The sequence below is a fragment of the Hyaena hyaena genome, unplaced genomic scaffold (genome assembly GCF_003009895.1).
Source record: "Hyaena hyaena isolate Hyena2069 unplaced genomic scaffold, ASM300989v1 scaffold_33, whole genome shotgun sequence".
NCBI classification, from domain to species: Eukaryota; Metazoa; Chordata; class Mammalia; order Carnivora; family Hyaenidae; genus Hyaena; species Hyaena hyaena.
The window spans coordinates 4,734,741-4,747,463 of NW_024080666.1; the positions used below are offsets into that span (position 1 = coordinate 4,734,741).

The 12,723-nt window shown below is 43.2% G+C and overlaps 1 protein-coding gene across 1 annotated transcript in view; it reads right to left on the reverse strand.

Annotated features, from left to right (window-relative positions):
• Positions 1-12,723, reverse strand: part of SLC14A2 (solute carrier family 14 member 2) — a 57,019-nt gene that overhangs the window by 20,294 nt on the left and 24,002 nt on the right. Inside the window, exons 8-9 of the mRNA XM_039228864.1 lie at positions 12,498-12,547; positions 11,847-12,021 (exon numbers count right to left, since the gene is read on the reverse strand). Of these exons, the coding sequence (XP_039084795.1) occupies positions 11,847-12,021; positions 12,498-12,547 (225 nt within the window). The remainder of the gene's footprint in view (positions 1-11,846; positions 12,022-12,497; positions 12,548-12,723) is intronic.

The following is a 12,723-nucleotide window of genomic DNA, read 5'->3' on the forward strand; positions in this document are numbered from 1 at the left end:
ACCTGTCAAATACAATTTTGAAGCCTACTGTAATTTCTTTGAGAGAAACTAAGCAAACCCAAACCATGTATGACATTGTTCAGAGGAGGTAAACTGATCTAGTTCGTCTTACTGAAAGTCAATCTTTAATCAAGCAGGCCCATGCCTAAATTGTTTCTACAAGTTGTCTTCCTCAGATTTTAAACAGGTGTTACTATCTCCTGCAGGTGGATTGATGCCATCCATGCATCACTTACAATGTCCAACATATGGAGCATCTGGAACCTACCATCAAAACCCATTTGTTACCCCTCCCAAAGCAGAAGTTACCACCCCCCCCCCCAAAGCTACCCCCTCCAAACCCACCTGTGTATCATTCCATCTGTGACACCAAATAAAAGGCCAAGGAAAGTTCTGGGCCATTGTACACCAGCTTCTTCCCTGGTAGCAGGTTTCCATATTCCCTTGCCACATACCCTCTTCCTTGCCCCCCTTCCATTATCTATGGCAGACATAGCTAATTAGTCATAGCACTCTCTCCAAATATGTTCCAAAACATCCTCAGACTCATTTTTAGCACAATTCTCAGACAAGTAATGCTAATTAGTTAGAGTTGGCACTTAAGAGTAAACTCATTTTCTCCCTCTAGCCTTAAAGGAAGGTGTCGATGCTGTACAAGTTTGAGAGAAGGGGTATATTAAGGCTATGGTGTTAATAGCAAGCAGAGGCCTGGCTACAGGCACCTTTAAGCCTCACAGGGTAGCCTTACCTCAGCAACGTCACCAAAGCTCACATCCTTTGGTGCCAGTTTTGAAGAAGATCACATACCTTACTTACAAGGTTGTCCATTCTCTTATAACTTCAATACACTGAATGTTCCTTATGGGATGGTTATCTGTCTTCCAGAAACATCCACTCTCTGTAGCTATACATAATATGTCTACAGTAATCTAAGAGGGCTGTGTGAGAGAGGAGCACAGGAGATACAGGTTGTTAAGCTGGGATGTTAAGATGTTTGTAGATACTGGGATGGTCTAGTTGAATTGGCATGTCTCAGGAACGGGTACAGGATCCGAGGAAAGAGGCTGAGATGCCCGGATCAGGTCCCTCCACAAACGGCAGGTGGAATCTGCCTGGGAAGGAAGTTTTCAAATTTACTGCATTAGCTTCCCACACTTCAAGTCCACAAGGTGCTGCCCTAGGAACCATACTGATGTCAGAGTCATGGGTCACTAAGTTGTGGAAAGGATGACAAATAGTGTGAAGGCTCACCCAGTGGGAAACTAGTTCAGTAAGGGGATTTGAGGGTGGATGGATTAACCTGGTTCCATGACCACATGAGCAAGAGCTCAGAGCTATGAGTTGGGACCCTTGGACTTCTGTCCAGGCTCATCTGGACAGGTCCTTGGACAAAACATGGCTTCTTTATCTAGAAAGTAAGGGCTTTGAACTATACCTATTTAAGAGCTCTTCTAGCTAGAAGCTTCCAGAATCAAGAGCTTCATTAGAAATTCGCTCTAGCACTTGCCTTTAAAGTAATCATCTAAGTGTTGTCTCCTCAGGGGGCCAATTTGCCTTCCAACCTCAATAAACTCTTTAGAATACTTAGTAACATTGTCCATCTTAGGACAAGCTTCTCCAGACACCACAGCTCAATAGAAGAAAGGGATGAAAAAGATCAGCCTTTCTTTTTTGTCTCTTCCTTTGAAAAGTCAGATGATCCTGTTGGCTGGGGTGGGGGTGGGGGTATCTATGGTTCAGTTCTCTCCCACAAGACTTCTTACCTGGGCTCCTTTGGATGTCTTGCACAAGGCTGGAGGAATCTAGACCATCAGGATGTGGCAAGAAGCTCCTTTCAGACTGAGTGGCATGTCTCGTCCTCAACTCCGGATGCCGAACTCTTCCCTAGACCTAAAGCCCTCACTTCCTGGAGCCCTCCTGCCCATCCCCTTGGTGGCCGTCTGTAAGTTCACTTTGCATCCCTGATCCTATGCCTGGCACACGCCTTCCAGTTGAGAAAGGGTATCATGAGGGAGGAGGGAGGGGAATGTTCCTTCTGTAGCTTGCTCTCACTCCAGCCTTCCTGACAAAAGATTACCTTCTACACTCCCTGAGGAGGACTGGCTCTGGCTACCATGGTTCCCTCACCTACTTTGATCAGGCAGGTTTCCTTTAAAGGGGAAGACCAAGGGGTTGTGTTGTAGGAGCTTCCCTGTCCTTCCTCAATTACTCCTTTCATTAGAAATTCGCTCTAGCACTTGCCTTTAAAGTAATCATCTAAGTGTTGTCTCCTCAGGGGGCCAATTTGCCTTCCAACCTCAATAAACTCCCTTAATTCCCTGTACAGGCAGGGAATAGGCTGGGGAGCAGTATTGCCATCAGCATCTTGATGGAAATTTCTGCATAGCCCAATACTGGATGCCGTCTTTCTGGTTCTGTGGAAAATTTCAGACCTGTACTCCTTCTGATTTTTGCTGATGGGGGTCCCAGGGACTCACCACGAGACCTTCTCAGAGCAAGAAGGGTGTGACCGAACTCCTGCCTCCAGAAAGGACTTGAGGTCTATATATTAGAAAAGATGGCCCTCCCACATCCCATAGGGCTGTGGGGTCTGGTGGGCTGGAGTTTGAGGAGGGGGGCCCAATCTAAACATGTTTTGTTTGACTTTGTGGTATGATGGGTCAAGCATCACTCTCCCCACCCCTGCCCCAGCCAGCCCCAGGTTTGTGTACCTCCCCGCCGCACCCCCACCATGCTCTCTCTCTCTCTCTCTCTCTCTCAATGATGGGGTGTGAGGCAGCCTACCCAGGTTTACAAACAAAAGCTCACACTGAGGAAATTAGCTACACCTGAGTAGACAATCTCCCCACTGACGTCAAAGGCCCCCTTCCCACCATGCCAGGTGTTTTAGAATTGCCAAAGAGGGGTCCAGATCACGGAGGTCCTACTGAAGAAGGAAAGCAAAGAGGGGAGGAGCCGGCGGGCCTGACATTCCAGGGGCAGGTGTGGAGCTGACTAGAGATCAGTCCCCTGCACAGGGTCCTTGCTTTGGTGTTGCTAGTTCAGGGCCCATGGATGTCTGCCAATGACACTTTTCCTTGTCCCTCAGCCAGCAGGTCTTGGCTCAGCCCTGCATGTCCCATCTGTTGTCCTCTTGCTCTGTTCTTTCCTGAAGTTTCCTGAACTTCTTGTGGTGTACTCCCTCCAGCCTCCTAAGCATCTATCCACCCTAGAAGTGACAGGAAATATGCCATCTGAGTACAACATGTAACCGGTTTGAAAAGACAGGAAATACTTCTCCCTGAGGAGCCATTCAAAGTTCACATGCAGCCCACGAGCCAAATTAGACATGTAGAGTATGTGTCATACACACTAAGAGTGGGGCAATCAAGTGCTGTCCTCTAAGACAGAAGATCAAAATGGAATCTTTTTTTTTTTAAATTTGTTTTTATGTTTTATTTATTTCTAGGAGAGAGAGAGAGAGAGAGAGAGAGCGAGCAGGGGAGGGTCAGAGAGAGAGGGAGTCACAGACTGAAACAGGCTCCAGGCTCTGAGCCGGCAGTCAGCACAGAGTCCGACGCGGGGCTCGAACCCACGAAACGCCAGATCATGACCTAAGCGAAAGTCGGACGCTTAACCGACTAAGCCACTCAGGTGCCCCTGGAATCTTGTCCCAGATGGGTCTTACTGAAGGCTGCAGCTCAGATACCATGGCTCCCCAAGACATCTGTCTATGTCTACAGATTATTTCCTTCAAGGTGCAGTCAGAATTCACATCAGAACTAAGTTTTCCTCACAAATGTCATGGCTCCATTCAACTCCACATTTCCAATCTTGTGGAGGAGGAGGGATGCATTGACCACTAGGGGCTAAACTTGGAGAGGTCAGGTTTTTCCAGAATAGGCCAGAATTTAGGTGGAATAAATGCATGCTGAGCTAGATGTTCTCCAAACAGCTACTTCCTTTACTTCATTCTGTTCCAGCAGCCCATTCAGCTGTAGGAGGGGGCTGGGGGCTCCTAGTTATGCATTTACAGAGGGTAACAAAGACTCTGCTAGCAATTCCTCATCTCCCTCCTTGGGGCCTTGCAATTCTAGTTTCACTAGGGACAGAAGTGTTCCCTATGGATTCTTCTATCTTCTCTGAATGGCAAGAGGCGGGAAAGGCCAGACAAGTAAAACAATCTCACATAAAAAGTGAATATCTTTCAGGTTGCCAAATGAGACTGTGGTTTATTGAGTAGAAATCATACCCACACTGAAACTGCCAAACTCTTAACTAGTTTGGATTATAGCTATCCGAGACCCTCACAACCTTTACGACCCAAGGAAACAAAGCTCAGACTCATATAGGAAGCATAAACAAACTGGGGCACATGGGTTTGATGTAACCACAAATACAGGCCATGAAGATTTGAGTTTCCAAATGGGCAGATCTTAGAAGACTGACCCAAAGAAGAACTCCCTGAGAGGGAAGAGTGATAGGGGAGAGCAATTCAAGGACAATGTACAATTGAGTGACGTTGGCTCCTCAGCTTGCATCTGCACAAGCAACTATGTTGAGCATTTTGGTAAACTAACCAAGTGGCTAAAGGTCAAGCTATAGGAAAAGCTCTAAAGGCAACAGTGGTATGCTTTTGGTACATTTGATCTCCATATGCTTAACCTTTTGCCATCTCAGTGATGCTTATTTCTCATTCCTCTGTAGGAATTCAGGGACAGAGTATCACAGAAACTATTGTTGGAAGAGAGAGACTACATATTTCATCTGGTCTACCCCCACCCAAAGCAAGCATTGCCAACAGGTGTCCAGCCTTGGCTCCTGCACTGCCAAAGCAGGGAACTCAGGGTCTCACAGGACTATTTCTCAGGCAACTTAAATTGAGAAAAAGCACCCTGCTCCAGTGATTCAAAGTCTGCCTGCTTATCATTCCCACTTAGTTGTCCTTGTTCTACACTCTAAAGCAGTGCTGAGTAAGCTGATTTCTTCCATGTGCATTACCTCATACTGCAGATAGCCATGGCCCTCGCCATTTCTTTTCTTCTCCAAGCCAAACATAACAGTGCCCTCACCGTTTCTGATGAAATAAGGGAGCTTAAGCCCTCATTCATCCAGCTTGGCCTCACCTCGCATGTCCTCCATTGCCAAAGACTCTCTCAAAGTATGCTACCCACTTATTTCCTTTGTACTTTCCCCTCCTATTCCTATTTCATCCAACCTATTCTCAGAAATGACTCCTTCAACCTAAGATGTAAATGATTGATCATGCTTATCATGTTACCTTCCCAGGATTGTTTATATTTTAACAGGTTCAAAGCCCTAAACTGAAGGGACGGCTGGGAATGTTTGGGCATCAGCTAACAGCAAGAGAGAAGAGACAAGGCACAGAAATCTTCCTGGGACCCTTAACTTCTTTCTTGCTATTTTTCCTGAAAGAAGACCAAGCCAACCCGATAATTCACTCAAAATAATGAAACTGGTGCTGTGAACTTACATGACTTAGGAAATCTGTGGTGTTATCTTCATCATCACCTTAGGTGAGACTACTCACCTGGCCAGGCAAATTCCCATAAAATGAATTCCTTGAAGGCAGGAGCTGGGCTGATTCTTTCCTGGTTTGTTGTCAAGCAGAGACCTGAGTAACATATTAATAGTTCCTCATACATGCCTTCTGGATGAATGAGTGAATGAGGTCAGACCCCAAGGCAGAATTTCTATGGGTTTGGCTCATGAAAATTGGCAAGTGGCCTTGGGCACAACAACAACAACAAAAACAATATAAACATACGTGGGGATTGAAGTTTCGCCCCCATCCCTAAGATTTTCTGAAATGAAACATAATTTTTGAGCTAAAAAATTCAACTTATCTCTTGAATTGAAGGAAAGAAAGGCTACTTTTGGGATTTGAATCAGTGACCTGCAAGATCAAATGGAAGAAATATCTCAAAGGAAAGCAAAAGTACAAATGGTAAAAACTGTGAAAGAGGTAAAGCAACTTGGACAGAGGTCAAGGAGACTGAACATGTGGATAACAGGCATTCTAGATACAGAAGAAGGAAAGGATGGAGAAAGAGTAATAATCAGACAAGTGTTAGAAGAAAAGCTGCTGAGCTGAGGAAAGACTTGAGTTTTGCAGATTGAAAGGCAGGACTGATGAGACAAGATACACATGTATGCTTTACTTAATAAAATTCCTGAAATCCATGGATAAGGATAAAATCTTACAATCTTCTAGAAAGAAAGATCAGGTTATTTACAGAGGAAAAAATAATGAAATTGACATCAGAGTTTTTATTTGTAATACTTGAAAGCCAGAATATAAAGGGCAATGGCCACAGAGAGCTGAAGGAAAGGCTGGAGCCCAGGGAATCCCAGCCAAAATGCCATTCACATGCAGGGCAAAGAAGCTTTGTGGACGTGCAGAGTCAGAGAACACGTCACCCATATTCTCTCATATTATTTGAACAAAACACTCAATATTCAAGCTAGGGTTCTAAACAAGTAACAAATGGATCATAACAAAATGGGAAGGTGAAGAATAGAGGAAACAGTGATAGAAGGTAACATGCCCACTATACATAGTAAACTCCAAATTGACAAAGATAGAATTACTGGGAATGTGGGGCATAGAGGCCAAGTAAGGATTCTTGCAAAAATAAGAGGTAAGGGGAAAAAACTGAAAACAATAAATGATCTTGGCATAGATCCAGGGACGGGTGATACTGGAGGAGTAAAAGTGTTGTAAGAATAGAGGATTAGGGGGGCGCCTGGGTGACTTAGTTGGTTAAGCGTCCGACTTTCGCTTAGGTCATGATCTCGCGGTTTGTGGGTTCGTGCCCCGCGTCGGGCTCTGTGCTGACTGCCAGCCCAGAGTCTGGAGCCTGTTTCAGAGTCTGTGACTCCCTCTCTCTCTGACCCTCCCCTGCTCACGCTGTCTCTCTCTCTCTCCTAGAAATAAATAAACCATTAAAAAAAAAAAAGAATAGAGGCTTAGGGGAGGGGAATAATGAAGGTGGTATATGGGCTTTAGCTCCTCAGAGTGGGGAAGGAGTACTGGAAATCTTGTCAGGGTAAATTATTTGGCATCTTGTTTTATATAATAATAGAGAGATATACTTTTGATCATGAGTGCTGGGAAAGAAGCTGGAACGACTAGTGAAATGGAAAAGAATGGTAGACCTTCCAAATGAATAAAGGGAAGAAAGAAAAAGATAATATGATCAAATTTGTAAAATGAGGAAACTTTAAAAGCAAAAGCAGTAATAACAAATAAATAGTAAAAAATAAAGTAAGGTGGAAGAAGTAAAACAAGCATATTACTTGATGGTTACACTAAGTAGGAAGAGATTAAAGTATCTTATTAAATTACAGAAACACTAAGATTAGGTGAAATACAAAAAACAGTGCTAAACACTATTTTTAAGAAATACAGTTAAAAAATGATAAAGGCTGAAACAAAGGGATAAGAAAACACTAGGAAGAAAGTAGGTATGGCAACATTGATGTCAGATAAGTTGGAATAAGGTTAAAAGCATGAATGAAGATAGAAATAGGTAGCATGTGATAGTAAAAGATAACATTTATGAAAAACTGATGACAGTTATAGTCAAAAGGCACCAAACATTGTAGCTGCTAAATATCTGAGACAAATGTTATATAAATGCAAAGACAGTTTCATGAAAGTATACAATTATAGTTAAATTTTAAAACACTTTTCAGAATTAAGAGCCTATAGACAAAAAATAACAAGTACATAGAACTGAATGATGCAATTAATAAATCAATCAATTTAATATGTATTTCCTTCTAATCAAAATTTGCATTTTGTTATCTCCAAAATCAATCAAGTACTAGGCTACAAAGAGAGATTCATATAATTTTAAAATAGAAGTTTTACAGGCCATCTCTGCTTGTAATCTAATAAAACAAGATATAGAAAAATTTAAAATATCAAAAGATCCCAAGTGCTAGAAATTAAGCAATACATTCTTAAACAAATTTTGGACCTAAGAGAAATCAAAACTAAAATTACAAACTATTCAAAAACTGATTAAAGTAGAATACTTTATTCCAAAACCTACAGTACACAGCTATAGCTGTACTCAGGGGGCAATTAATAGCCTTAAAAATGCCTTTGTTGTTAAAGGAGAAAGATCTAAAGTGAAGAAACTTCCCATCAACTTTAAAACATTAGGATAAAAAGAAAATTTAAATAAATCATGGGAAAACAGGAAAAATAAATCAATAAAATAGAATACAAACCAAAATTGTAGAAAGGGCAAATGAATCTCAAACTGCTTCTTTGAAAAAGCCAATAAAATGGATGAACCCCTCACAAACTTGATTAGAGAAAAGAGAGAGCAAAATTTCATAAGATTGGAAAGAGAAAGGAGACAGAGCCATAGATACAGGACAGATTGAAATTATTGTATGAGAACATTGTGAGTAACACTATGGCAAAAATGTTTTAAATTTAAAGAAGATGCATTATTACCTAGCAAACAAACTCTTAAGTTTTGACTAAGAAGAACTAGAGAATTTGACTATGTCAGTTATCATAAATGGGACTGAAAGATGAGCTGAGATTGATCATTTAAAAATACAGTGGATGGGGCACGTGGGTGGCTCAGTCGGTAAAGCGTCCGACTTCGGCTCAGGTCATGATCTCACATTGTGGGTTCAAGCCCCGCATGGAGGTCTGTGCTGACAGCTAGCTCAGAGCCTGGAGCCTGTTTCAGAGTCTGTATCTCCCTCTCTCTCTGACCCTCCCCTGCTCACGCTGTCTCTCTGACTCTCAAAAAAAAAAAAAAAAATACAGCAGAACAACATTGTTTCATGGCTGACAGTGGAACTCTTCCATGAAGGAGTAGAGGAGATGGAAAAGCGGGGGTGGAGGGGGGATGATGAGATCAGAGAGAGGAGATGAGAAGATCTGAGGAGGGGATAGTGGAGAGAGAGAGAGGGGAATATGATTGGAACACGTCAGGACAGCACCTTCTCTACTGCCTCTTGGTGCCCAACATTATTCCTACTTCATGCCTGTTTATGTTCAGCCATATTTATGTCCAACTACCATTTGTGCACTCAAGAGCTGCTGCCTGGAGTTTAGGGTGATAGCAGCAAAGCAGCTGGTATGTGGACCCCAAATCTCTTCTCCTTCTCTCCTGGTGGCTCACTCCTGTGCAACCTCATGTTGGTGGTAGTGTCTCTGCTGTTAAGGCTCCTGCCCCTACTCAACCAGGGGGTCAGTGGGATGGGAAGGCACTGGTGAAGTCAGGACAAGGTCACTGCAGGGAATTCTTCAAACTCTCTACTACTATTTGGGCTACTTCAGAAGACATCTGGGCATCTGTTTAGGCCCATGGGCAGGGTGACCTGCATGGGGCTGACTTTTCTGAGAGGGGTGGGGAATTTTCATTTCTGCTCCACCCTTCTCCATGCTCATGAGAGAGACCCAGCATCTACCTGCCAGACTGGCTTAATAAGATTTGTTCTGCTCTGGTAGGAGCCTGTTTGACCACGTTTTTGGGAAATACCATTGATTTTCTGCCTCTTAACCCCAAAAGGTGTTGTTTTGAGGACACTTCATCACTCCTGGACAACATCTCTTGGCAAGAATTCAGTGATTCACAATACTTTGTCCAGACAGTTCTTTCTTATTTCAAATTAGTAGATGTTTTCCTATTTCTACATACATATCTGGCCATCCTGATCATAGTGTATTATAGAATTTCTGAGGCCCTCTGGTTTTTGCTTGTTGTACTTTTTCCTTTTCCTGAATCACTTAGCTTTTATCCATGTTTTTTCACTGAGTTTAGCAGCTGGTAATGCAGTTAACATTTAATTTCTACAGGGGTAAAAGTGGGAACTTGGGAGAAAAAAAACCCCAATACTTGTGACCCAAACGGACCTTGTTAATGACAGAGACATGGGGTGGGAAAGGAAGGGACAAGAAGAGATACTCTTGTCCAAGAAAACTGAAAGTATTTTTATATATATATCCAAAATACTGGAAGTATTATATATATATATTTCCTGTCCTGGAAATCCAATACAAAGCATAGTTAAGACACAGCTCCCATCAGATCCAGTTCTTGGGGGTGGGGAGTCTCCTGGGCTTAAAGGAAAGGAAAGTAGGTTTCTAGGTGCAATTGTCCATAATGAATGAACAGGTCATCTGTTCCTGTTATCTCCTGTTAGAATATTTTTGGGGTGGGTTTCCCCTTCCTTTTGGGTAATTGAGCCCTGCCTGGAAGCCTGGCAGGGAACTGAAACCCTGGCCTCATGCATCCCCAAATGGCAGGAACCCCCGGCCCTTATACTACCCTCTTCCAAGCTTGGGATTCTAGGAACCTCCCTGCTATTTCTGATAGAAATTCCTGCACCAAAGGTCAGATTTTTTTTTCCCCCTCTCATGGTGGTATGCCTGTTGGCAGAGGTGGGAGCAGAGTGAAGGAATGGAGGAGGGGGAAGCTTAGGGGTGGCTCCCAGACATTTCCGTGGAAGGAGGGCCTGGTTTAAAACTGTAGCCCTTAATGCCCGGGGTCTATCAAAGAGCCTCAGATCTTCCAGATTCTGGTCATACTAATCTCACTTTCCTAAAAACCTTCTAGTATCACCCAGCATATAAATGGCTATGTGGCTGTCTGTTGTAAAGAACTTGGTGGTGTCCTGTGGGTCTGCTGCCCACTAGCTCCTAACCATTATTATGGTGAATATCCATGTCAGGCACTGGTTAAGCTCGACTTTTGGGCCAAAACTAGTTTGTTTGTTTAATAACATCTTCTTGGAATACAACCATGCTCATTCATTTATATACTGTCCAAGTCTGTTTCAGGCTATGATGACACAGGTGAATCTTTGCTATAGACATGATAAGGCCTCCAGAATAAAAAATATTTACTATTTGACCCTTTCCAAAAAAAGTTTGCTGAGCCCTGATCTACGTATAAAGACTGAGTATAAGCTAATGACTGTAACTGGGAAGTCAAATTATGAAATCCATAGATCACTGTTGGTCCCACTCAGGCTAACCATTTGTTTTAAGTATCACAGACTTGATAAAGCTTTCAACACCCACAAGCAAATAGGAAAATGAAATAAACTTCCCCAGATTTTCACACATTGAGCTCAGATATTTTTCTCAGTTGGGATATCTACTCAGTTGTTGGTTTGACTTACAGTGAGAAATGCTTATCCTTCATAATTTTATCATTCATAATAAAACTCACATCTGGATTCTAATCTTTATTAATTGCTTCCTGCTATTAATAATAGCCCTTTCCTCTGACCAATGAATGTTTGAGATGTCTTATTTAGACACTCCTAGTTCCCTAATTGTTTCTGTTTTGACTTTAACTTTCTATTAGTGCTAAGTTCCTTTTTGTTTTGTAAGGCGGCGTGTGCCCATCAACCACTAGCTCAGTGCACTAAGGCATCTTCAACATACTCCTGAATTTCCACCCACTCTGTGTCTATGTTTGACTAGGAACCACTCAGAAACTTTGATTTTACAGCATCTATTATTTAGTTAAACAAGCCAAGAAGATCATCTTGTAATCATCTTCCCAAAAGACTAAATAGAAACGTTTTTAAGACAATGACATTTAAAGCACATGCCTTACTTCTAACTCCAGCAAGCTCATACCAACATTCTCTAATGTCGCACGTGAATAGTTATGGTGATATGCACAGAGAGAGAAAAACCAGCCATCAGGGTAAGGGAGGTACAGGTGTGTTTGGTTATACAGGTGCAAGGAGAGGCACAGAAGGTGAGTGCTGCAGCTGATTGACCCAGAGTTGAGACCATAGGGAGCAGACACTGGGTCCAGGCAAAGAGTATTTCTGCCTGGAAGCGGGCTAGTCACCGCTGGGGGACTTCTCTTCTTCACTGTTCTTCACTGTCAGGTAGTAGATGCGGTTGGCCTCTGGGTAGGTGACTTTGCTGAGTGGGAGCTTATAGATGGCAGGGTTGCTGGTTGTCAGGAGCAGGAAGATGAGGGTGGAGAGGCAGAAGGCCCAGGTGCCTGATGGCACACCAACCTGGAAGCAAAAGCACTGGGGTCTGAAAATGGTCCTAGGTTCCAGGGACCCTGGGGGAGAAGGATGGGGATCCTTCTCTACTGACGACATTGGTTTTTAGGTTCATGATATCAGAGTAGTTTGGTCTAGGAATTTGAGATATTGGTACCTTTGGGCACTTATAACGATGGAGTTAAAAATCAGCCTAGGTATGACTTCCCACATCCAGCCACACACAAGTACCTCCATTTGTCCATCTAGGTTCTCCACTTCTGGTTACACCACTCTTTTGTGCACACACACAGCCGCCTCCAACACACCTCAGAGGCACATACATTGCAATTTCCAGTCCCTCTCTGGGTGTTTGTCCTGGATAAACCTTGACAAAGGCATTGTGTGGGTACAAGCTTCCAGAATGCACTCAGGGTTCTTCCACAAACCGCAAATGTCCTAAAACCCTGCCTGGGACAGGCACGTTTAGGAGAATCCAAACTTACCACCGACATTATGTTGGAGAGGGCTGCTCCCATGTATGCACAGAACAGGGCTGTGGAAAAACAAGGACCATGGAGTCAGCTTCCCAGGGATTGCCCCCACCTATTCCCAAGGGAAGGGGTCTCATCCTGTCTCCATCAGCCTCGATGTCTCACCACACCCTGAAATCTGACATATTAGCCTGACATTATTTTGGTAGTTTTCTTTGCATGTAGGTGTGGCCAATCT